General features: G+C 42.3%; 2 protein-coding genes across 2 annotated transcripts; both read left to right on the plus strand.

Moving 5' to 3' along the window:
* The first annotated feature begins 4,343 nt into the window (after window positions 1-4,343).
* Window positions 4,344-5,282, plus strand: LOC128331166 (olfactory receptor 13G1-like). Its single transcript, XM_053264517.1, has one exon. It carries the CDS (start codon window positions 4,344-4,346, stop codon window positions 5,280-5,282), a length of 939 nt encoding a protein of 312 aa, XP_053120492.1.
* Window positions 5,283-15,372: 10,090 nt separating this feature from the next.
* LOC128331167 (olfactory receptor 13G1-like) lies at window positions 15,373-16,317 on the plus strand. The gene has a single exon (XM_053264518.1). It carries the CDS (start codon window positions 15,373-15,375, stop codon window positions 16,315-16,317), a length of 945 nt encoding a protein of 314 aa, XP_053120493.1.
* Window positions 16,318-27,387: the final 11,070 nt, after the last annotated feature.

Below are 27,387 nucleotides of genomic sequence, written 5' to 3' on the forward strand. Positions count from 1 at the left end.
CATGCTAGTTAACACTGAGGTGCTTCACACAATCGGTGTGAAGCGCCGGAGGGGGTTCTGCGGGGAGAGTGGGCTTAGCTCGCTCTCCCTGCAGACAATTGAAAAGGCATCCCTGGGTGGCCGAATTATCCGCCCACATGACTGCCATCTCCATCACAGATCTGGCAGGGGCTTCAGGGATTGGGGGCCGTGTGCCCCCCAGAAGTTCAAGGATGCCCCGTGCAAGTGCGTGGGGCATCCTGGAGAGACCCCTGAGCCAGGAGGGCTGCCTGCAGTCTCCCTGTTGAGGGTCTACTCATGTGTCAACACGCTCCGTGGCAACACATGAGCAAAAAGACGAGGTTAATGGAGCGCTTGCTCCGCTAACCTCATCTAAGGGGAGGGGTAATTAGGCAGGCCAGCCGCCTTGGGAGCACTGGGCTCAACTGCCAGCCCAGTGGTTCCCATGATCCCTGGAAAGTGTGCTAAGCTCCCTTAGCCCGCTTTTCAGTGATCGTGAGAATAGCTTCACTGTGTGTTAACTCCCTTAGCCTGGTTTTGCACGCATGTGTGAATAGCCTTGATGTATGTTTTTCTGTGCAGCAGTTTTGGTATTCCTCTCGATCAAAGTACAGCTGTTAGACATCCAAGAGCAGGAACAATTGATATTTACTTTGCCAGATGTGGCTGCCTGTATATGTCCTGCATAGATTCCACATCTTTTGAGTCCTGCAACTAGGCTAACCTCTCTTTTAGATACTCCTTGATAAGTGAAAATAAACCTAACCTTTCAAGAACTCACTCTTCAGTTTGTGCATGTTATGCTAATCATTTGCCAATTTTGCAAATCAAGTCAAATAATTCATTGCAGTCAATCCTGCAATGACCCTTGCTAACTTGGCAAAGAGGCACCTTTTAACATGGTGATCCTCTTTTATTTAGCAGGGGGAGAGTAACTAGCCCTATCCATCCCCAGCACAGTACCTCCAGTGACTAATGCTGGTGTTTCTTTTTAGACTGTGAGCCCTTTTGGGACAGGGATCCATCTTGTTTATTTATTATTTCTCTGTGTAAACCGCCCTGAGCCATTTTTCAAAGGGCAGTATAGAAATTTAATAAATACATAATAATTAAAATCAAATAAATATAAAAATGCTGCTTCTAGATGGGCACTACTCTATCCAGATGTTTTCCAGATATTTTATATCTCATGGGCCATCAGATGACTCATAGGAAAAGGCAAGAGTTGGATAAGAAATCAAAAACTTGTATTCACACCAGTGAGGACTCTAGGCATAAAGGACTAGAATTTAGGATTGTAGGAAGTGATGAGTCAGACCATTGTTCCATCTAGCTCATATTGTCTATGCTGCCAGACAGCTTCTCCAACGTTAAGAAACTAAAAACAGTCCTCCTGGATCAGGTCCAAGGCCTATCTAGTCCAGCATGCTGTTTCCCACCATGGCCGACCAAATGCCACTGAGAAGCCCAGAGGCTTCCAGTCCTACCTGGAAATGTCAGGGATTGAACCTATGACCTCCTGTATGCAAAGCAGATGCTCTACCACTGAGCTACTTCCCGATCTTGATCAACCTGATTGACTTCACAGCCAAATCAAACAATGGGGTCTCTCTCCACCATCCTTCTCAGTGTAGCAACCCCATCAGTGAGTCCTCATCTAAATCGCATTACACTATTACATCACAATTCAGAGCAGCATCACAGTCATGATGCTGATGTTCATAGCCAACAATCAAGCCATATGCAGGAAGCCCAAGGTGTCCCCCAAGCTGTGTGGTTTTGAAGGTTGGCAGATCTATAATTTCAACATCTCAGTTATCAGCATATCAGCTGGAAGAATGCACTGTGAATGACCTAAAGGCAGTCTGGGAGCTGGCTTGTCACCCACAATCATCACATCTTTTGCTTGTTTTTTTGTCAGCTGTCCTTGGCACAAAAGCTGCAACCAACCAATCAATTTAAATAGTATCTATTAGCAATGTCCTAAAGAAAAGCATCAAGCTCTTATTTTCACTAGTCAACCTATAAATAACTAGATAAGGACACAAGCAAATTAGATTGGTATTGTCTGGAGCAGTGTATGTTTATGTTATTTCTGGTGAAGTCTCCAAAGTCTTTCTCCCAGTGGCATGAGCAACTTATTTAAGGAAATATTTGGAAACTGATCATGTATTGCTTAGGTTTGTCAAAGAAGTGTTCAAGTGATATAAGTTTAGTTTGTCTGGGGATGTCTCAACAATAGGAGTACTATCACTGTCTCTAATTATCAAATTTCTTTAGCACTGTGACTTTTCCATAGAACGATATATCCAAATTGAACATTTCATAATAAGAAACTGGAACTGAGGTAAGGTGTTGATCCTCCCTCCCTCCTTCTCTTTCTTCCTGTATTTAGATAGGTAACATCAGTAACCATCATTTAGATAGGTAACATCAGTGTCGAGTACCAAGAATATGCAGACACTAGTTCTTCAATCAGAAGTAATCACGGAGAACTACTACCAATCCATTGAGAAAGTAATGGAGTGGATGAACTCACATTTTTATCCTGTATAAGATGTCTTTGTATGTTCATATAGTAACAGAAATTATCAATAACTAGTATGCACTAAAATTAAGAATCAGTAATAGGAATCAGATACCTAATCACCTAAAGCAGATCCATCGCTTAAGGAAAGCCACCTCAGAATTCTACTGTAAATTGGGGTTCCATAGCTAATTATTATAACAGGGGCATCTTTAGGGGGTTATCCATGGGGCATGGGTCCCCAGTGAATGGCTTAGAGCCCGGAATCTCAGCAGCCATCTCCCTCCTCCATAGGTTCTTCCAGACAGGAAATCTTGCAGTGGAGGCACCTGCACAGAGCATGAGAGAGAGAGACAGCTAATAGCCTCACCAGCTCTCTGCTGTGTCAACTTCCATAGGAGCTGAATTATAATATTAGACGCTTTACAATGTACATAATTGTTCTGGGGGGCATGATTTGAGTTACATTATGAAAAGGGGGGCTGTGGGCCTGGACCTCAGATCTTTTTAAGTACCTAGCAATGCCCCTGATTGCAAAGGGAAAATTGTACATCTGTACATCATTGCTTTCCCTCTTGCTGGCAGTTTCACCAAGGATGTCCAGTTACAAATCAATGTGCATCCTACTATAGGCATTCGTGGTTTAACATCTTTACCAGCCTTCAGAAGAGTCTGGGGGTTTTTTAGCCCAGCTTTTAGTAATCTTTGAATGTTTTAAATTATTTTCAGTTGCTGTTTTAACAAATTGTTTTATTTTCTTTATTGTGTTTATTTTTGTGAGCTGCCTAGAGGTGGTATATAAATTCAACTAATTAATTAATTAGATAATTAATCAATCAATCGATTGATTAGATAATATATTATTAATATATTAGATAATCATATTATAAAAATGTTAATGAATGAATGAATGAATGAATAAATAAATAAATTTCGGTATATGCTCATCAAATTGGCCCCTGGATTGTTTATGGATTAAACCTTCACACTTCTAGCTATCCCAGTGCTGTCCTCAGCCAAGTGAATGATAGCAGCTAAAGAATAGGTGCAGTTTTTAAATGTTTTAAGTAGGCACTGAGGTCAGGATCCAAAGTAACTTAAACTGCAGCTCCAAAGCCCTGAACCAAACTACTTCTGAAACTGAAGGGAATTGATATGGCATTAAGGTGTTCTTTAAAAAAAAGTCAAAAGGGAGGGGAGCTGGACTTGTGGTAACAAGCATGAATTGTCCCCTTTGCTAAGTAGCATCTGTCCTGGTTTGCACTTGAATGGGAGACGTGTGAGCTCTGTAAGATATTCCCCTTTGGGGATGGGGGCTGATCTGAGAAGAGTATCTGAGGTTCCAAGTTCCCTCCCTGGCATCTCCAAGATAGGGCTAACATACACTCCTGCCTGCAACCCTGGAGAAGCTGCTGCAAGTCTATGTAGATAATACTGAGTTAGATGAAGCAATGGTCTGACTCAGTATATGGCAGCTTCCTATGATCCTAACACTGGTCCAATGCATACTCCTATGTAGCATCACACACTAATTCTGTAATTCTGTACACACTTGGGCTACTGAGATCCCATGGAATTGAATATGGCGAGATTGCAGTGTTACAATCTAAGATTATTTTTAAAACTCACAAATACTCAATTCGTTTTTGTTGCAGTATATTTAAATTCTCACCATAATCTACTCACTTGACATGATTAAATTTATGATTCTAGGGGGGAGGGGGCTTGCTTTGTTAATGGTGTCTCCTAACAATTAAAATTATCTTTATGTAGAATTTTTTGATTGACTTTGGTCAGCAGTGTCAGAATTCTAGAAATGAAGAACCATTCTACCATTACAGAGTTCATCTTGGTGGGACTTGCCAATAACCGTGAACACCAGATGTTCATATTTTGGGCTTTCACCTTCCTCTATGCAGCAGCTTTAGCAGGCAACATCCTCCTCATCCTTGCCATTAGCACATGTAGCAAACTCCACACACCAATGTACTTCCTGCTCATCAATTTGTCAATCATAAACTTGTGTTCTGTCTCTGTTACAGTTCCCAAAATGTTGCAAAACATTTTGGCCCAGAGAAAGGCCATTTCACTTTGTAGCTGCTTTGCACAGGTATATCTCTTCACATTAGCTTTGGGAACAGAGTTGCTACTCCTTGCCTTCATGGCTTTTGATCGCTATGCTGCTATCTGCTACCCTTTACAGTATACAATCATAATGAGGAAGGAATTTTGCATTGGAACAATGGCTAGTCTGTGGCTTATTGGCACAGTAAATTCTGCAGTTCACACAGGACTTGTGCTACAGCTTTCCTTCTGCAACTCCAATGTCATCAACCATTTCTTCTGTGAACTGCCACCAATGTTCAAGATCTCCTGCTCAGACACAAGTCTCAATGAAATCATGGTTTTTGCAGCATCTGTGCTCATTGCCATTGGGAGTTGTGCACTGACATTAACATCATATGGATTCATCCTGAGAACCATTATTGGAATCCGCTCAGCTGAAGGAAAGAAGAAAGCCTTCTCTACATGTTCTTCCCATCTTCTGGTTGTCAGTTTTTACTATTCTACCATTATCTATACTTTCCTTCGGCCTTCCTCAGCCTACTCCTTGGAGGAGGACAAAGTGATTGCTATCCTTTACTCTGTAGTAACCCCAGTCCTCAATCCACTCATTTACTCACTGAGAAATAATGATGTTAAAATGGCTTTAACAAAACTGATATGCCGAACCTGGCTCTTCCAGAGATATTGATTTTCTTCTATTATGTGATCTTCTTGTAATTACATCATGCAACCCTGTGCCATTTCCATGTGTTAGCACTGTATCCCCATTGACAGGGATGAATCTACTGGCTTAAAATGTTGCATGTTGGAACAAGGTGATGGGTTCATATTTATAATTCCATTGTCAGTAGCGTGATACAAGAGGCTATATTATCTTGATGGCTGAATACATTAATTGAAGGGCAGTTTGTTCAAGAAAATAAGGGAAATACATTACAGTGAACATTTTAGGACTTAGGATAATGTACTTCACCAAAAGGAATATGGCAATGAATATGTTTTGAGCAGGCTGCAGCGCCTTCCCTATAAAGAAGAGAGGGAGCACACAGCCCCTCCCAACTTAGCCAACAGAGGCTACCCCTGGTTCAGTTCTGAGGTCATGGAGCAATAGGGAGTGAGGAAGAGAACAGATGTCAGACATACAACTGTAATTGTGTAAGTTTTATTAAGGCAAATGGTTACATCTAAGCAATTAAGCACACAAGCAAAATCAATCAATTGATTTTCTTCCCCAATGTAGTGTAGTGTTTTCAGTAAGAGTTAAAATCATTTTTCCTCACTAGAAATGAATAGCATTAGAAAGCATTTTCTCTCTAACTAGCAGTGAACCCTGTGTGTGTGTGTGTGTGTGTGTGTGTGTGTGTGTGTGTGTAATCTTGCTGCTGTTCCTTAGCTGCTGTTCCTGTTGTTCCTTAGACACATTAGATATTTTCAATTTCAAGCAGAGAGATGTAGAGACGAGAGTAGTTCAGGCATGAGAAAGGGAGGGGGATGGGAAATGAAGAAGAAGGAAAAGCGGGGGGGGGGGGAGGTGCCCATTTTGGCTTCAGGCCGACAGTCCAGAATGAATGAGCTGATAGCAGGGAGAAGGGGAGGAGGGATGGGCTGAAGCAAGTAAGCTGCCTTACTGGCAGCTGATAGGCTAAAGCAAAAGAGGGGAACAGAAGGAGGAGGGAGAAGGATCCATAGGACAAGCGAGGGGGAAAATGGGTAGCAATGTCAGTTTAAAAGATGCTGGGCTGAAGGAAGATCTGCAGGTATAATTACCGGGTCTTGTAGGCCAGCGTTGGTTTCAGGAATGAAGGTCTTGAGTGTGCAGGGAGGCTTCCACCTGTCCAGGTGGCTTTGTAGAGCAATTGAATATGTGGGAATGGAAGTCCCTCTGATCTTAGAGACCAGGGCAATTCCAGCAATCTGCTAGGCACGCGTTAGGGGCTACATGCTACCCCTCCCAAGTGAGAGCATGCCTTCCCTTGCCTTGTGTGGGGTGTCCCCATTTTTATACCTTCCTCCCGCCCCGTTACCCATATTTCCTATCAGAAACAGTCATATCATTTCTCTCTGTGTCTCCAGTCTGATATAAACAACCCTGGTTCCCCCTCCCGGACTCTCTTACCATATTTTGTGAAAGAGTCTACCATTCTTGGGGTTCGTGTCCGGCACTTGTTTAGAGATTCAGATGGAGCTGTTTCCCTTTTGGTGTTCTCAAAACATTCCTATTTCTGTCCAGATTGACAGGCTTGTGGTCATTTCAGAGCAGGGTTGGTGCCTTTCAGTCCAGAGGAAAGGGTTAAGAGATATCATGCAAAGAGATTCAGCAGATAACTGTGTGAATATAATGTACCCCTGAAATTTGTAGGTACTCATATCTATATGTGGTTTCCTTTCTGAATATGATTGCTCTTAGCAAGTTTCAAGCTAGTTCCCATGATTACCCTTGGCATAGGACAATGTACAAACAAGCTTCAAGGCAGAGAGGGGTGAGTCTCCCCTCTCTTCGGGCCTTGACTAGAGAATAAACCATTTCATTCAGTAACTTTGGCTCAGCAGAACAAAAGTTCATACTCTTGCAAAACCGTAATCCCAGATACAGGGCTAAGCTTAGCCTTTTGGGCTCTCAGTGCTGGTCCCAATCCCACCAGTGTGTTCACCACATATACATGGTAGATTTGGAGATAGTCACATTGTATATCACCTGCAGATTTTTTAGTGTGAATATAAAAAATTCTGAGATGGAGGGGAGGAGATATTTAGTATTTCAATACATATTTATTCCATCTTTTTTCGATAATGGAAGTAGTTAGAGATGAGCCAGCATGGTGTAGTGGTTAGAGTGCTGGACTAGGACCGGGGAGACCCGAGTTCAAATCCCCATTCAGCCATGAAACTAGCTGGGTGACTCTGAGCCAGTCACTTCTCTCTCAGCCTAACCTACTTCACAGGGTTGTTGTGAAAGAAAAACTCAAGTATGTTGTCCTCTGGGCTCCTTGGAGGAAGAGTGGGATATAAATGTAAATGTAAATAAAAATAAAAATATAAAAATAAAGTCCCCAAGCAATTTCTCATCCAGCTATGGAAAACACCCAAATCTGCTTAACCTGAAGCTTCTGCACCTTGCGGCCTGAAACAATACCCCAAGGTGGAAGAAATATTCCAGTCAAGGGAACATTTGGCTGTTATGGATCTTCCAGATATGATGGGCAAAGAACATCTGAGAAAGAAAGAATTGGATCCCCAAAGTTTGTAATGCTACTGATTTATAATGGATTTTGACCAACCTTTGAATTTTTTTTTTCAGTTTCACTGAATACAAACCTTGCAGAACATTTTTATTTCTATCCCCCAAATAGTAAGATGTCAACTGTTTAATGGGCTTTTATCTTTTATGTGCATGATTGTGGGTGGGTGGATATACTACAGGAATTACAGAAAATACAAATCTGAGATAAGTTTTCTAAACCTAGGAGATACATTCCTATTTAAAAACACACCTTTAGACATTATTGCAGATGTGTTTAGAGAAGCTTTTTCCCTCAAAATTTGGTTAGAGATTGGTTTCAGTACCACCAGCTAAATGAAATGTATAAGAAGAATCTTAAAGTTGGATTTGAAGATCAGATGTTGAGATTTGAGAAGGAGCTATGTGAAAATGATGAAAAATTAGTTTCTAAAATGTACAAGCTTTTACTTTTGGAGGAGACAAGAGATGAAGTGGTTAGAAAGACTATGGTAAAGTGGGCTCAAGATGTGGGGTGTAATATAGAAATGGCAGCCTGGGAAAAATTATGGAAAACTGATTTAAAATTTACAGCATGTTATGCTTTAAAAGAAAATTATTATAAAATGATGTATAGATAGTATTTGACACCAAAAAAATTGGCATTAATGTATAAAAATGTTTCAAACAAATGTTGGAAATGTGGACACTCTGAAGGTACCTTTTTCCATATGTGGTGGACCTGTAGGAAGGCTAAGGCCTATTGGGATATGATATATAATGAGTTAAAGAAAATATTTAAAATGACATTTCCTAAGAAGCCTGAATCCTTCCTGCTGGGAATAACACAAGGAGTATTTTCTACAACTGATTTAACATTTTTTATGTACGCTTCTACGGCGGCCAGAATAATATATGCACAGAAATGGAAGAGCAATGAACTCCCTTCAAAAGAAGATTGGCTGATAAAAATTTTGGAATATGTGGAGATGGCAAAACTTACAGTATTGATAAGAAATCAAAATTTAGAATGCTTTAAAGAAGATTGGAAACCATTTGTGTTGTATTTAAAGAACTATTTTCCTACTATGGATTTTACAGCAGGGTTTGAAATTTAGTAATAATAGCAGGTTGGGTAGATTTAAATCATGTTTGTAGGGTTTTAATTTATGTTTTGAATTATTATTATAGCAAAGGTAAATTTTATAGCTGATGATTCACGAAAAGGTGTGAGCGGGAAGTCCATATTTGTTTATTTGTTGTGAATCTCAAAAAGAATATTGTTAAAATCAATAAAAATTTAATTTGCAATATATATATATATATATATATATATATATATATATATATATATATACATACATACATATATAAGCTTTTTCCCAAAGGATAAGTAACATTTTAGATCCTATTGTTTTGAAATTGTGTGTATGAGGTGGAGGACTTGTTGAAATCCACCTTGTCTCCATGGGGTTTATTATTCAGTCATTCACAAAGTATACTACACTATTCCAAGGTCATTGTTAAAGCTACTAACTGTTTGTGCTGCCCTAAGGTTACAAACACTATAATAAGAACATAAGAACAGCCCTGCTGGATCAGGCCCAAGGCCCATCTAGTCCAGCATCCTGTTTCACACAGTGGCCCAGCAGATGCCGCTGGAAGCCTACAGGCTGGAGTTGAGGGTGTGCCCACTCTCCTGCTGTTACTCCCCTGCAAATGGTACTCAGAGGCATCCTGCCTTTGAAGCTGGAGGTGACCTATATTATTATTATTATTATTATTATTATTATTATTATTATTATTAATTCGATTTCTATATCGCCCTTCCAAAAATGGCTCAGGGCAGTTTACACAGAGAAATAATAAACAAAGAAACAAATAAATAAATAAGATGGCTCCCTGTCCCCAAAGGGCTCACATTCTAAAAAGAAACACAAGATAGACACCAGCAACACTCACTGGAGGTCCTGTGCTGGGGGTGGATATGGCCAGTTACTCTCCCCCTGCTAAATAAAGAGAATCACCATGGTAAAAGATGTCTCTTTACCCAGTTAGCAGGGGATAGCCTGCTAACTGGGCAAATAGCCCTCCAACTAGTAGCTATAGCTCTCCAACTAGTAGCCGATGATAGACATCTCCTCCATTAAGTTATCCAAACCCCTCTTAAAGCCATCTAGGTTGTTGGCTGTCACCGTATCTTGTGGCAGAGAATTCCACAAGTAGATTATACGTTGTGTGAAAAAGTACTTCCATTTGTTGGTCCTAGATTTCCTGGCAATCAATTGCATGGGATGACCCCTGGTTCTAGTGTGATGTGAGAGGGAGAAGAATTTATCTCGATCTACTTTCTCCACACCATGAATGATTTGTTAGACATCTATCATGTCTCCCCGCAGTCTTTTTTCTAAACTAAATAGCCCCAGGTGTTGTAGCCTTGGTTCATAAGAAAGGTGCTCTAGGCCCCTGTTAATATTGGTTGGCCTCTTCTGTACCTTTTCCAGTTCTACAATGTCCTTTTTTAGATGGGGTGACCAGAAATTGTACGCAGTAGTCCAGGTGTGGCCGTACTCCATGGGCATTTGTGTATGTGCGGCGGCCACCAAAAAAAAATAAAATTTGCAGACTGGTCTGGGACCGGACTGGGTGTGGGGGGGGTGTTGATGGGGGCCAGACCAAACTGGCCTGGTTTCGTTCGAGGCTGATCTGGCCTCGAACTGAACCAGGCCAGACAGTTCCGTGCACGCCCCTAGCCAGCTTCACACAAAAGCCGCTAGGGGAGAGTACTGCTGGAGCACCATAGATAGCTAGGAGTTGCACTGCCGATTCAAGAAATGATGGAGAGCAAGGGAGGACCTGCTTTCCTCCCTTTTAAAGGGGTAATTCAGGGATGCATTCTGAATCGTGTGTCAAATTGTGATTCATGAAAATCCCCATTTTCTCCTGTCATAAATAAATATAAATATTCTTTCCTATTCAGGCTAAAGAGACCAGCCAAAACAACACACAACACCTGCTGGGTTCCTCACCTAGTTGTTTTTATGGAGGACCAAGATGGCACTTGGCCATTCATGCTAGGAATTCTTTATTAAGTAATTATAACATTATTCACGATAACAGTGATAGCTTGACTTTCTGCTGGCTAGCTCCAGGGCTGTTGTTGCTTCTGCAATGCTGGTCAGGAGCTGACATTAAAAACCCTAAAAGGGGGGACATGTGGGAGAAAGTGGGAGGCAAAGGGGGTGATGAAGAGCTTCCTTCCACCCTCTGCTCCACTGCTCCATGGGGGTGGCTGTGAATGAGACTGTGTTCCCACTGGTTTTGTAGTAACGTGAAAGAAAATGACCCAGCAAAATTAAAGGATGCTTTAATTTAATTATTTCCAGTTGGACTTTTGCAGCTCACTCTTCTGCATGTTTACTTGAAAGTCAGTTAGTTCCACTGGGTTCAATAGGAGTTATCTCTAATGTATAATACTACAGCCTTCAAGTTCCATCATTCACAGTGAGAAAGTTAACTTCATGTACAAAACACTTTCTGTGAAATCAAAGGAACTTTCACTGACTTTCTATATCTGGTTCAAATTTGGTACAGTTGTAGGCACACATAGGGATACCTCAACAGCATAGTTTGTAATACGTAATTGAAGATGCTGGACATGTGACTGTTTGAGGCACAAGTGGACCACCTGTGGACCACCTAACCAAGTTGAATCAAATTTGATAGAGTTGTAGGGACACCTCAATGGCATAGTTTTTAATTATGTCATCTACCCCGATTCAAGATGATGGACCCATGAACGTTTGAGGTGCAAGTGGGATAAATTTTGGACCACCAATCAATCAAGCAATTTTAACCAAATTTGGTAGTGTTGTAGGGGCACATAGGGATACCTCTATGGCATAGTTTGTGATGATGTCATCCATCTCAATTCAAGATGGAGGGTGCATGAACATCTGAGGTGCAAATGGAAATTGATCTGGAACAAATTTAGTACAGTTGTAGGGACACATAGGGACATCTCAGTGCCATAGTTGGTGATGATGTCATCCACCCTAATTAAAGATGGTTGATGCATGAATGTTTGAGGTAGAAGTGATTATCAGTTAAGCTTATAGGAGGCAGATTAGTTCTTATCAGAACTTCTTGTTTACAATGTCTTTTATGTTCCTTGAGTTATAGGCCCTCTACACATGAATTTCAATGAACATGTTTAGAAGGGGATGTAGGGTTGTGTTCACTGTCCTCAGTCTTATCTCTTAAACAGCATTACTGTTTAATTTAAGTAATGTCCAGAATTACTTCTGAAGAGGCCTATGCTTGTAGGGTTCATATTTGTGATCAGGAATCCTGAAAAGGCCAGAGTTCTCAGTCATGTACAGAGACTATGCACATATGTGCATAGGCCCTTCCCCAAGTTATGCTGAATGAACATAGTGGGCAGAAGCAAGAACAGTGGATGATATCTGGAGCAATGTCCTGCAGGCACACCAGGGAGATGTGTCTATACTAGAGAAACCTTTCCTAGCTGTGCAGCATCAGGTTTGCAGTGGGGGGGGGAGCGGATTTTGATGCTTTGCGCTGCCTCCAGAAGTGCCCTGTGTCACCCAGAAATTTGTCCCTGAAGGCCGCACAGCCTTCAGGGACATGTTTTTGGATGACACAGGACACTTCCAGAAGCAGGGCAAAGCACTGAAATTCACCCCCACCCTGTTGTGGGAGTAGACTTAGGAGTAATGAGAAAGCTTCCCACAGTGTGTATGTGTCTTCCTGGGGAATCTGTAGAGCATTGCTCTAGATGTGTTTATTGTAGTATGTGAAGATGGCTGGTAAAATACAATCATATATAACATAGCAGACAGTGAGAGGACTAATTGTGCCCTCCCTTAATGAATAAGAACAAAAAAATGAGTAAACCGGAATGTAAATCTGTTCTCCCGGTCAACATATAATGGATATCTACTTGTCACATGTTCTGCTAGACTTGTCCTCTATATATATATCTTCCAAGATATAACTAACACTGAGAATATATGGCGTCATGAGCTGCTTATGTTAATTAAACAAAACCTCCACAGTCATTGTCCCAATGGTACAAATACCTTATTTAAATAATACTTAGAGGGTAGATCATTTTTATTGTTCTTGAGACATCAAGGTGATTGTGATTCAATTTCCTCCAAGTTTATAACCGATTTGAACATTGTTTTCAAGAATAGCAGTAAGATTGGGGAGGTTTTATTGAAAACCAAGTTTAATCTCTGTACTTTCTGCATGTTTATGTATATAGCAGCAAAAACAACAGTTACTGCCAGGCATTAAAGAGAGGAGGTGAGGATTTTATTCTTTTATTCTTCTTCCTTCTCCTTTCACTTCTGAACTGTGGAAATTTGTTAATGCAGTGAATGTCTAGTAAATCCTACATAAGAAATCCAGCCTACATAAGAAATCCTACATAAGAAATCCAGCACAAGGCAACACAGTCAGTTCTGAACCAGCCACGCTGCTGCGGGTGTCTCAAGCAATGCCCAAGGCATTGCAGAACAAAGCTGGCCCGCAACTACTTAAAATTGTGCACTATGTTGCAGCACTATGGCCACTAGATCATTGCAGCACTGGGGCCTAGGGTGGGAAGGGGGTTGTAGCAGTAAGTTAAGGAGGAGGGTTGCTGCACTATGTTGGCAGCACTACATTCAAGGAAGCACTACATTGAAGGGGGAGCATGGAATGACAGCACTACGTAGGACCAGATGAAATGAATTGGTAGCACTATGTTGAAGGTGGTTGCAGCACAATATTGCAGCGCTATGGCCATTCGCTTGTGTACATTGCCGCACAATGGCCATTATTTCCAATAATGCTGAAGAAATCTGACTGCATAACTATAAGTAGAAGTGAACGAGCCCCATTGTGCAACACCTCTGTAGTATTTTAGTCATCTGCACGTCTCAACTACCTGTGCAACCTGTCTACCATGGTAACTGTGGATTAATTAGTGCCATGCACAGGCATGCTCCAGTGTCCCTTCCTCCATGCCTTTCCGCTTCTGTTAGGATCTGGAGAAAAAGCTCTCCTGTATGTTCCTCTTTGATGTGTATTTGGGACACAAATGAGAGCTTTCTGTGGGGCAATCCCCAGACTTTGGAACTATCCCATTAAGGACATTTGACTTGTCCCTTTTTGATGGCTTTCCACAGCCAGCTGAAAAGATATTTATTTCACTAGGCTTTTAACCTGTTGATGGCTAAGATCTCTTTGCTTTAATACTGTTTAATTGGCTTTATATATTTAGCATATTTGTATAACACCCAAAACCCATGTCTCTGGGTGGTTTACAATAAAACACAGGGTTGTTGTTTTTTAAGTTAAAACATTCAAAATTAAAACTATGATAAATTTTACCCACTATGATTTATTTGTATTACTATACTGACAACCAGACTAGCATTGCACTTGCACAACAATGGAAGTTGCACACAGCACAGGTTTGTGTAGCAGAGTACCGTGTTTCCCCGAAAATAAGACAGTTTCTTATATTAATTTTAGCCCCCCAAAATGCACTAGGGCAATTAGCGGTACATCAGAAATTACTTCTAGGTCTTACTTTCGGGGTAGGTCTTACTTTCGGGGAAACAGGGTAGATGCTGAAAGTTGTACAGGTTCTTGTACCCTTGGTTGGCTTGTGTGAGCATTGTACCTACACATCAAGGATGGTGGATAGCCCTGCAACATATATATCTGGATGGCATAAGTGGCTTCCAAGCAGGAGACATGCTACAGATTGCACACCAGCACAATGTTGATCAAGAATGCATGCTCCCCCTTGGCAGAACTAGCATCAGTGTAGTGGTTGTAGTGGTGAACTTTTAACATTTTTTTATACCACCCAAAACTCACGTCTCCGGGTGTTTTACAACAAAGAAACAGAAAAACTTTGGAAAAATTAATGTTAAACACTTCAGTAGCCAGATTTTAACCATGTTTATTCAGTAGCGGCTAGTACAGATGGAACAGGAGGGCAGGAAACAAGCCACAGTGAGGCTCACTCTCTCTCACTTCTCCCCATCTCAGCCACCACATTTTGCCTCACTTCTACCACCACTATGTTAACCCCAGATGTATGGGCTGCTCAGTTGCCTGGTTCTTCAACCCATGTGAATGAGCAGCCCACACACCTGAGGTTAACATGGCAATAGGTGAAGCAAGGCAAAATGAGGTGGTCAGGGCAGGGAGAGGAAAACAAATGAGCCTCACCTGCGGCTCATTTACCGCTTCCCCACTCTGCTCATACCAGCTGCTACCCAGCTCTGTGTTTATTCAGAAATAAATGCCACTGAATGGGAAGTGCAGCATTAGTCTAGATATTAGCAACTGGTTTTCCCGAGTTCTGTCTGGTTCTTTTAAATTGTTATTAATATTGCTAGGTGCTTTGGGCAGTTGTTATCTGGAAAGGTGGGATTCAAATATCTAAAATAAATAAACTGACTCTAGTGTAGGGATCTGTGATCTCAATATCTAAATACAAAACCATTTTTCTAGCCAAGTCAGCAGCACTATAGAAATGGAAATGAATAACCACAGTGCTATTGCCGAGTTCATCTTGGTGGGTCTATCCAGTGCTCCTGAACAACAGATCATCATCTTTTGGGCATTTGCCTTCATCTATGCAGTAGCTTTGGCTGGCAACTTCCTCCTGATTCTTGCCATTGGCACTTGCAGTAAACTCCACACACCCATGTACTTCTTGCTGGTCAACCTATCCATCGTGAACATGTGCTCTATCTCCATTACAGTTCCAAAGATGCTGCAGAACCTACTGACTGCTCAAAAGACCATCTCATTTTCTGCCTGTATTGTTCAAGTATTTCTGTTTGTATGGGCTCTGGGGACAGAGATTCTGTTGCTATCCTTCATGGCTTTTGACAGGTATGCTGCCATTTGCCAGCCTTTGCACTACATGGTCATCATGAAGAAGGAAGTGTGTATTGGGATAGCAGCTGGAGTTTGGATTATGGGTATGGTCAATTCTGCAGTCCATGCTGGTCTTTTGTTGAAGTTGACTTTCTGCAGCTCCCACATCATGAACCATTTCTTCTGTGACTTGCCTCCACTGTGGAAACTTTCTTGCTCTGACATCAGCCTGAATGAAACCATGGCTTTCTCAGCAGACGTGACCTTCACAATGAGTAGTTGTGCATTAACTTTTATATCATATTTGCTTATTTTACGAACTATATTTACAATCCAGTCTGTCAAAGGGAAGAAGAAAGCCTTCTCTACATGTTCTTCCCATCTCCTGGTAGTTAGTTTTTACTTTTCCACCATCATCTACACATATGCTAAGCCTTCCTCAGCCAACGACCTAGAGGAATACAAGTCTGTTGCTATCATTTATTCAGTGGTAACTCCGGTGCTCAATCCAATCATATATTCTCTTAGAAACAAAGAGGTCAAAGAGGCTCTAGCAAAACTCATATGCAGAATTTGGTCTTCCCAGCATGAATGAAGGTCCAGCCATCTTTTAAAAAAACATTTAAAAAGCAGCCATCGGAGATGGTGTTTAGAATTGGGACCCTTTTGCATGGGGATGGGGCATTTAATCATTTCCCCTTGTGCCACACTAGTGATGAAAATCATTCCCACCCTGAAACGATTATTAGCTTCAGTAAGGAAGCCCTTATTAATGCCAATGGAACTCCCCTCCCTGTGTCCCATAGTCCTAAACATGATTGGGTACACTGCAGCTGCTATTTTAATGTTAAAAAGACTGAAGCTTTTAGTATTTTATTGTATTTATTTATTTTTACACTTATATCCCACTCTTCCTCCGAGAGCACAGAGCAAAGTACATGGTTATTTTTATCCTCATAAGAACCCTGTGAGGTAGATTAGGCTGAGAGATACATGACTCTCTCAGAGTCACTCAGTGACTTCCATGGCTGAATGGGGATTCAAACCCGTGTCTTCCCAGTCCTAGTCCAACACTCTAACCACATGGTTTGTCCTTGACTTTCAGCTATCCACTTCTTCAGAACATGTATAACATGCGTTTCCTAACAAAATATGAACATTTGCAATTTTCTATGAAACAGATGAGTAAGAACTAACTACGAGGCACTGCAGGTTACATGATCTATGTAGGGTGGTCTACAACATTTTTGGAGGTGTGCTCCAAAAGCTCATTAATTACTGTGGCATGACTATTACTGTGGTAGGATTATACTGTGGTGTAATTACTGGGTATGATTCATCCCAGGTTAAGCATCTGCACGGCATGTTGATTTAAATGGGACATTTAAACATTTACTTAAAGCGGATCCATTGAAATTTTCAAAACTTTAATGGCAATCCTAAGTAACATATTTGAAGTAAATTCCATTCAAATAGTGGAATTTACTTCTGAATAAACAGAGCTGGATAGCAGCTGGTATGGATGGAGCTGAGGGGTCGTAAATGAGCCACAGGTAAAGCTTGTTCCCTCTCTTCTCCCTGTTCTGGCCACCTCATTTTGCCTTGCTTCTCCTACTGCCATGTTAACCTCAGGTGTGTGGGCTGCTCATTCGCATGGGTTGAGGAACCGGGCAATTGAGCAGTCCATGCACCTGGGGTTAACACAGCGGTGGGATAAGTGAAGAAAAATGAGGTGGCCGAGGTGGGGAGGAGTGAGAGGGAATGGGGCTCACCTTGACTTGTTTACTGCCCTCCTGTTCCACCCATACTAGCCGCTACTGCATAAACATGGGTAGAATCTGGCTATTGAAGTGCTTAACTTTAATATCCCCAATATTCATTGTTACACTGATGCTAATACTTTTCCTATCTTATATGCTGCATAAGATGTTTTAGCCTGATGTAGTTTGGAGCTGGACTGTACTTAGAGTGTTACAGTTTGTATCCCAGGAGCTATGATGATTTGTCTTGGTTAAGACACAAATATGCCTGTATAAACTGTTATTGTCACAAGTTAGTACAAAAACTAGATTTCTTGTATTTCTGCCACAGGATGATAGAAATAGATTTCTATAAGTGATGTAATACCTTATAGTTATATAACTGTTGCACTGTGGAAGGACTATTGTCCCCAGACCCCAGCCCAAGAAGACACTGACACAATTTGTTGGGTGAAACTGGTCATAACTTTATTAACTTAAAAAACAGTGAGCAAGCGAACTAGGTAGGGATGTTCCCCCACCCCAAGACAGTGCAGGACCTAGCAATGGCCAGGTTCGGACACCCCGGTCCTCCCCTGCACCATGCTTGGGCGACGCACCCTGGCTCAGGAGAGCATCAGGCACCAGCCTGATCCATCTCCTTTCTACCAACCCCCAAGCGAGGGCCTGGAACCTTCTAGGCATTTGCACACCCCGGACCGCACAGCCCAAGGATCTGCAAAGTCCTGAAGCTGGTTCATGGCAAATCGTCATCCCTGGGCTGCACAAGCCACAAGGGAGCGATTGACCAATCACCCATTCAACCATCCAAGGGTGCTCACCGATGTTAAACCCACTATTTTCCAACTAAACCCGCACTGTCCCTGCCAGCCATGACCTAACTAAATAACAACTTCCACTAACGGAACAGAGCGGAGAAGGCGGAAAAAAACCCCAACCAATGCCAATCTGTTGGGAGCAAAAAATTCCTACTCGGCCCCCAAAAGGGCAACCAGCCTCTAGGCCCGCTCTGCTACAGGGAAGGGAGGGTGGGAAAGTCTCAGGCCAGACTGGGGCTTTGGGCGGGAAGACGCCTAAAAAATGGCCGTCAAGCCCCGCCCACCCGGCCCGAGAACCAATCAGCGTCCCCTTGGCCTGTTGCCGGGCTGGGAGAAATCACCCTCCCACTGCAACAAGGCCGGGGGAGGGGCATTGTTCTGTTGTACTGGATGTTTGTCCTGTAATTGTAATACAACTTAGCTGGGTGAAAGGAAAGTTGTACACTGATGTGTTGGTAAATAAACCATTTAGGATCTGAATAACTGGATGATATACAATTGGGAGAAACACAATTAAAATCAAAGATTTATGCCCCACTTGCACAACGTTCTGCAGTTTAATACCATTCAAAAAGGGATTATCTTTATCTGTGTAGAATGGAGACATTCCATTGAAAGAAATATATCTTGATCCAAGACTAGAAAACAAACAATAAAAGACATCCCATTAAGAACTAGACTAACATAGATTTGCTTTTGCAAACAGAAGTGGTTTCGACCATGTTGTATCCAGGACACACAAGAAATAAGGTCCATAAAAGTTCTTTATTGTAAGTAGTCTTCTCAAGACTGTACAGACATCATAAGAGCAGAGCAAGCAGTCAGTCAAGCCAGAACAAGACTAACTCCCATCGCTCTCTGCTCTCTTTTATACATTAGATTAACATTTATTCCTTTCAGCTGATTTCTTACTATCAACCCCTTAAAGGGACAGTACCTTATAATTGCATCACCACAGACTAGGGATGTGCAATCGATGCAAATCTGAATTGATTCAACTTGAATCTAGGCATTTGAGTTATTCAAATTCAAATTGAATCACACCTTAAAAGGGTAATTCGATTTAAATTCAAATTGAATCAGCCAGATTCAAATTGAATCAATTTGAATCGATTTGGAGACTGTTTTGGCACCTTTAAAAAACCATTCAGGCACCCCGATTGGTTTTAAAAGGCACCAGAACAGGGTCAAATCAATTCAGATATGAACTGAATTGATTTGGATTTGAATTGAATTGACCCTATTTCAAACTTATTTTATTTGGATATGAATTAAATTGCAAAAAAGTCAATTTGTGCACATCCCTATTTTCAACATACACTCAACATAGTCTCATCCTTAGGTCTGAATGATAAATCAGAGTTAGGGTGTTTCATTAGAGTATTTCATGTTTGGACTATGCATTCTTGACCTTATCATTTAATATAATTTAGGGACTTACATATATCTCTGGCTGACATACTGCACAAAAGGATGTCCATCTAGTAACATTGTATTTGTGCAATTTGCATACACTGTACCAGAGAAAAATTTAGACAAAATGTATTACACAAGAGGAAGCCCATTATTTCTAATGGGCTTACCCTGTGTAATGCAATATATGCACAATTTTCTGTTGAGCAAATTATTTATTTACCTGTGGAGTAAGTTAGGCCAAGAGATAAGTCACTGGCTCAGAGCTACCAAGTGAGTTTCATCACTGAGTGTGGATTTGAACTCAGATCTCCCTGGTGCCAGAGGAGCACCTTGGTAATTTTGGAGCCTGGACCTAAAGGCTTTTGGAGAACCACACCCACCCATCCACCCACCCACCCAGCATTTTTAATGTGACCACACCACCCAGGACAGACTAAACAGGATTTGGAGGCCCCCAGGGGGTGTGGAGGCCCTGGACTTTGGCCTGGAAGTCCAGGGGTATGACTTCCAGGGGTAGCATGTCTGCCTGGTGCAGACATGAACATAAGACCAAGAACATAAGAACAGCTCTGCTGGATGAGGCCTAAGGCCTATCTAGTCCAGCATCATGTTTACCACAGAGGATGCTTTTGGGAAGCCCACAAGCAAGAGATTAAGGCATGCCCCCTCTCCTGCCACTGCTCCCCTACAACAGGTATTTGGAGTCATTCTAACTCTGAACCTGAAAATAGCCTATAAGCATCAAAACTAGCAGCCACGGATAGGCCTGGCCTCCATGAATTTATCTAAGCCTCTTTTAAAGCCATACAAGCTGCTGGTTATGAACGCGTCCTGTGGCAGAGAATTCCATATAAGAGCATAATAAGAGGTTTGCTGGGTCATCTCCAAGGCCTATCTAGGCCCCAGACCACACCTATCAGAATGCTGCAGAAATTACTACTGTATTTATTTTCTATGGCAGCTATTATGGTGCACTTCAACATTGTAGTAACAATGCAAAGCACAGCCAATGAGCCCCATTAAAGACTGGATTGTTCACATGGTTCAGCCCCGGATGAATGTCTCATTTGCCACTTGTAAGCCTGCTTTCAGAACACTCCATAGCAAACTATACTTCCATATGTCAATTGCAGGGTTGCCAACTGATCAAGAAAACATGGCCCGGCCTGCACCATGTCTTTACCAGCTTGTCCTGCAGAGATTGAGGTTAATCTTTCCATGCCATGGAGGTAAGCATCCCCAGTTAACTGCTGCATACTAAGCTGTTAAAGGCAAATGATCCTGCAGTAATAAGTTGGCAACAGCCTTACCTGAGCCCCATTGAATACAGTAAGACTTACATCTGGATACACTGGCAAAGGATTCTATTATTAAAGCCCAGTCCTATACATTTTTATTTGGAAATAAAACTCCAAAGTATGTTCAATGGGATTTACTCCCCAGTAAGGCTGCACAGGATTGCAACCTTACTGTGCAAGCCAAAGCATGTCTACTCAGAAGTAAGCCCTGCTGTGTTCAGTGGAGCTAACTCAATAGTAAATGTGATTAGAATTGCAGCCTTAGTCACAAAACCTGTACTGACCTTATCTAACTTGAAATCTTCTGAGATTAATTTTATAATATGTGGATTCGGTTAATAAGGATAAAACGTGCATAGTAAAGGTGGTTAGTGGTGAATGTGACTAACTACTATGTTTTGGAGAAAATAAAGATTGTCCCTAACTAAAATACTGTTTTAAGCCATCTATACGTAAGTAACATCAGACTGCTTAATTCAGTGGCTTTCTGAGTTTACCTGCCAGGTATGTTTCCTTTCCTGCATTTTTTAGTCTTTGCTGCCACCACGTGTCCAACCTGGTTAAATGCATTGCTTTTGCATTTTTCATTCATCTCTATCCTGGCATTAAGCTTGTCAGTCTCTGAAGTTAAGGCATAACCTTGAAAAGGAGATATAGTGCTTCTCAAAATAATAGGAGGTAATAATCAGGATGATGACACAGCAGCAGAGTTGTATTCCAGAAATGGCCAGTGTTTGTGGCTCAGATCTGTCTGGAAATCAAGCAGTTTGTTGTGTAAGAACTTTATCCTCAATTCCACATAGATATGGAACGCACAGGCACTTTTTCGAGCCACAGAGACACTCTCTTCTGTCTTTTTACTTGCCCTTCCACTGAAAACAAGCCCTTCCATGGGAGGCAAGCATGACAGTTAAAGGGTGTTTTCTTGCAAGCTTATGCAAACAGGCATTGCACCCAGACCAATGAAGTCACAGGGCATAAAAGGAGAGAATGGGGCCCCAAATTTATTGATTAACTGACAATTAAAACAACAACACTGGGTTTGGCTCTCCATGCCCAACAATAAAGAAACTAGTGACTTGCCACCACAGGTGCAAGTCCAAAACCACATTGCATTAGGTGACACACCAAGCTCAGAAAAACATCACCAAAAGGGAAGTGACTGGCCCAGAGTCACCCAGCAAGTATCATGGCTGAATGGGGATTTGACCTTGGGTCTTCCCAGTCCTAGTCCAACACTCTAACCACTACACCATGCTGGCCACAGGAATGATGGGAGCTCAGCAATAACTAGAGAACCAAGATTGCCCACCCCTGCCTTAGGTCAGTCCTATTTCCAATTCTCATTGTACCTGTCATTCTCACCTGGGAGGGACCCTAAATGTAGAGCATAGTATGAGGTAAGCAAAAAAGACTTCCATCAGCAGCCGATCCAACAAGGCCAAGGAATTCCTACCCAGTCCTCAAAAGAGTGACCAGCCAAAACCCGCAATAGGATTAAAGATGGAAGGGAGGGGGTTGCTTCTCCAATGACAATTTATGCCAATGCCAAATATAAATAAATACTTTTAGCTATATTCTGTGTTTATGTTTTAATTGATTTGTTTTTATCTTGTTAACCTTAGGATTAAGGGCAACAAATTTTAAAAGGCTGAGAAAGCTTGGTTGAAAAGATAGGTTTTCAGATTTTTAAAAAAATTGCCAGAGAGGACGAGGATCGTATCTTAGTAGGGAGTGCATTCCACAATCTTGGGGCAGCAACCGAGAAGGCCCATCTCTGTGTAGCCATCAAACGAGTTGGTGGTAACTGGAGATGGACCTCCTCAGATGAACTCAATGGGTGGTGGGGCTCATAGTGAAGAATATGCTCTCTTAAATACCCAGGGCCTAAGCCATTTAGAGCTTTACAAGTTATAACTAGCACTTTGTATTTTGCCCAGAAACCTATTGGCAGCCAGTGTAACTCCATCAGCAAAGGAGTAATGTGGTCTATCTGAGATGACCCAGAGACCAAACTGGCTGCTGCATTCTGAACCAACTGAAGTTTCCGGACTACGTACAAAGGCAGCCCCATGTAGAGCGCATTACAGAAGTCAAGTCTGGAGGTCACCAACAGATGTACTACTGTTTTGAGGTCATTGATCTCGAGAAACGGCCACAGCTGGCGTATCAGCCAAAGCTGCTAGAAAGCACCCCTGCCACCACCTCAATCTGAGAAACCAGAGAGAGGTGTGGATCCAGAAGTAATCCCAGACTGCGAACCTGTTCCTTTTGGGGAAGTGTGACCCCATCTGGAACAGGTAAATCAAAATTTTCTCTGGAGTTCTGACTCCACACAATAAGTACCTCTGTCTCATCTGGATTCAGCTTCAGTTTATTCTCCTTCATCCAGCCCATTACTGCTTCCAGGCAGGCATTTAGGGAGGATATGCCAGCTCCTGAAGAAGTTAACATGGAGAAGTAGATCTGGGTGTCATCAGCATACTAGTAACACCCAGCTCCAAATCCCCTGATGATCTCTCCCAGCGGTTTCATGTAGATGTTAAAAAGCATTGGAGAGTATGGAGCCTTGAGAGACACCATACTTAAGCTCAGATTTTGAAGAGCAACAATCTCCAATCAACACCATCTGGAATTTGTCCAAGAGGTAAGAGCAGAACCACTGTAAAACAGTGTCTCCCAACCCCAACCCCCTCAGACGTTCCAGAAGTATACAATGGTTGATAGTATTGAAATCCGCTGAGAGATCGAAAAGGACCAACAGAGTCACACTTCCTCTGTCAATTCCTAATTGGAGATCATCCATCAGGCTGACTAAGGCAGTCTCCACCCCATAGCCTGCCCCAAAACCAGTTTGAAATGGGTCTAGATAATCAGTTTCCTCTAAGACCGCCTGGAGCTCAGAGGCCATCTCCCTCTCGATTATCTTGCCCAGCCATGGGAAGTTGGAAATCTAGAGACCTGGGGGCCTATGGCTAGAACAACTCTGAAACTACAATGTTCACTAAGATCCACAAACAGTCCTAAGCCCCCCAATGCTTTGTGCTATATTAAAAGTGAAATTTTAAAACTGTAAATTAAAAGCCTGATTAAACAGCTATGTTTTCAGATTTTTCTTTAAAACATTCAGACAAGGGCAGGCTCTAATTTTGTTTCATTAATCCATGCTGCCTAGCCACCAAATGGCACAATGGAGAAGTAACCTGCCTAGGGAGTAAGAGGTTGCTGGTTTGAATCCCTGCTGATATGTTTCCCAGACAATGGGAAACACCTATGTTGGGCAGCATCAATATAGGAAAATGCTTAAAGGCAACGTCTCATACTGTGCAGAAGATGGCAATGGTAAACCGCTCTTGCCTTCTACCAAAGAAAACCACATGGCTCTGTGGTCTCCAGGAGTAGACACTGACTCGACAGCAACACTTTACCTTTAATACTTGCTACAATTATTTTTGGCAAACACTTCCAGGCCACTACTTATTTTTGGATTGTTGGCTGTACTTATTTCTTGATGTAGAAATATGGGAAGCATAATGCTGACATTTTAGATAAATACTTAAAATGAACATAAGTGCTGTTGCTTGTATTGTAGGGGAAGCCACTCCCCGCTGACCAGTGTTGGTGATCCAGCTCCAGATGGCATCGAACCTTTGCACCAGTAACCCTAATTACAACTAGGGGCATTGTGAGTAGAGACAGATAGTTAGGGTCCCCTTCTCTTTCCTGTTTATCGCTGCCTCTAGGACCCCTCTATGGATAGTATGTACTCAGGAACTTCCTGGGAGTGACTTACTTCCTTCTTCTTCTCCCCAGAATGCTTCTAGCTCTCTCTCTCTGAACACCATGCTTCTATAGGTCCTGCTCTGACCACCATGTAGCCAGTGGTTAGATATAGGTCTTTCCTATCACCATGGACTTCTGAATAAAGTAGATTAGTTTAACCTAACATGAATTTCCATGCTTATCATTTACAAGCTGTTGCCCCTGAGAACTTGTTAACTTCTGGTGTAATGGGAGTGAATTAATTCCTGAAATACTCTGCTATATAAGTAATTACCCCCAACAACCAGTGCTCCTTCCAATTGCAGTACGAGAAAGAGCAGAAAGGGAAAACTCAGGTCAGAGAACTCAGAAATTTTGATAGACTTTGAGGTGAGTCTCTCACAATCAGTGAGACTCGCCAGATGGGGTTAGGTGGGGAGAGTTAGGCGTCTCTCCCCACAGACGATCGCCTGCAGAGCCCTGGGCCTCTGGATATGCCGCCCACATGACTGCCGGCTCCGTCATGGAGCTGCCAGGGGCTGCGGGGATTGGACGCAGTGTGGCCACCGGATGTTCCAGGATGCCTCGCACCTGTGTGCGGGGCATCCTGGAGAGATCCCCAGGGCCAGGAGGCTTGTTTCAGCCTCTGGACAGGGGTCTCCTCATGTGTTGCCATGGCATGGAGCTGCGCCATGGCAATACACAATCGAAAAGACGGACTTAACGGAGCGCTCACTCCATTAACCTCAGCTAAGGGGAGGGCTAGTTAAGGTGCCACATGGCTCCCATTGCAGCACACAATCGCCAAAAAGAGGGCTAGGCTCCCTTAGCCTGCTTTTTGGCGATCGGGAGAATTGCCTCATTATCAAGTAAGATATGACCCTCTCTGTCTTCTATATGTTAAGTGGCTTTTTTTTTACTGATGCTGGTATTGTGAAATATTATTTTCCAAAAGGTCCTTAACTGTGGAGTGTAATGAAACAACCCTTTCCAATTTCTTTGGGCTATTAGGTATGGCACAGACTTCTAAGAACTTTATGGTAGTTTATGCACTGAGCTGGCTGACAGAGATACTAACGGGAATATGAAAACATGCCCCCAAACATTACATTATGAAACTGGAACTGTAAAAAGTCCTGCTTTTTCATCTATAACTTTATTTGAATAAGCAAAAGGATGCAGGCTGTGCTAAGAAACAGCTACCAACTTGATCTTGGTTGGTATTGCTTGTAATTATGTTTTTGGGATTGTATTACCAAAACTCTGCATATGCATGCATCCATATTGAAAGAAAATGCCTTGAGGAACAGAGATTTGGGAAGTGTGTTTGGGTGTGTGGGGGGGTGGTGGTGATGTATTTGAAACCACAAAAGGTGAAAATTGTGTAAGTGCTTAGCTAATGTGTTTACGTTAGTGGAAGTTTAGAGCTTTGTAAAGATAAAGTGATGTCTTAAGTCAGGAAACGGAAGTCTGTGGCTCATGTTGATAAGGCATATCCTGTTTCTCATTGTTGTGTGACAGATGTTTATTCGAGCTTTGTAAGCACTATGCTAAGGTATAAAGACCTATTGAAATTGTAATTCAGAGTCCCAACAAGGTATGAATCGGTTGGCACCAGCTCTGAGTCACTGCAGTAGAGCGAATAAAAGCCTTATAAAAGTTTCTCCTGTGTCTGGTTATTCTTAATAAAAGGACCCAGACAAGAACCCAGAAAAGTGTATTTAGGCACATCAGTGGTGGTGGTTTAAGGAACAGCCCTTCAGGGCTTTTGCAGCCTGGAAGGCTGGGAATGGCCTCCACTTGGTGTGTGTGTGTGTGTGTGTGTGTGTGTGTGTGTGTGTGTGTGTGGACTCACCAGCTCAGAGCTTTGGTGGCTTTGGTTGGAGGTGGGTTGGGCCGCTCCCTCCTCAGAGAGGTAATGCTTCATGGTGGGAGGAGGTCAGGACATGGTGCCTTACCAAATCAGTACCTGGACCTTTGCCCTGGTGTGCGAATGGCCCTCACTAGGAGGCGGTACCACAAAGGAGGAGTACGCGCACTCTGGTTAGTTAGGTACCTTGTTGCAAGTCTGATTCACTGTACATTAATAAAGTGGCCCCTTTTTACTCCAACCAAGTGTGTCCTGTCTTCATTGGGGTCTGGGGATGCAATCTGAATTTTCACTGAGTCATTACCATGATTCAAAATCACTTAAAGGTGGTTAGCTACCATCACACTTCCTTTTAACCACCATATTGTACATAAGAGCAGAGTGGAAAAGCACAAACCAATGGCTGACACCCAGACTGACAAAGTGCTTATGCAACAATCATAGTTGTATACCCGCCCCCACCCCAAATACCATGGTTTCCCAGCAAGAGGCACACCACAGGATGTACTGTACTCCTTCTTGTACAAGCACAAGAATGTTTGCACTAGCACAACACTAGTCCAGAACCAGAATCTGTATTACAGTCACTGACCAGCAGAGGTAAAGATACACAACACTAGTCTGTAACATGAGCTCCCCACCTAGAGTAAGTAGCTAGTTCAGTATCCCTGCGGTTGTACAATATTCTGGATGTCAGCCACTTTTTTAAAAAAAAAAAACATGATTGCAGTTGGTGCAACA

Source organism: Hemicordylus capensis, chromosome 6 (genome assembly GCF_027244095.1).
Source record: "Hemicordylus capensis ecotype Gifberg chromosome 6, rHemCap1.1.pri, whole genome shotgun sequence".
Classification (NCBI taxonomy): Eukaryota; Metazoa; Chordata; class Lepidosauria; order Squamata; family Cordylidae; genus Hemicordylus; species Hemicordylus capensis.

What these genes read in the sequence shown, in the direction of transcription:
- LOC128331166 (XM_053264517.1), top strand. Translation starts at nt 4,344, where the DNA reads ATGAAGAACCATTCTACCATTACAGAGTTCATCTTGGTGGGACTTGCC.
- LOC128331167 (XM_053264518.1), top strand. Translation starts at nt 15,373, where the DNA reads ATGGAAATGAATAACCACAGTGCTATTGCCGAGTTCATCTTGGTGGGT.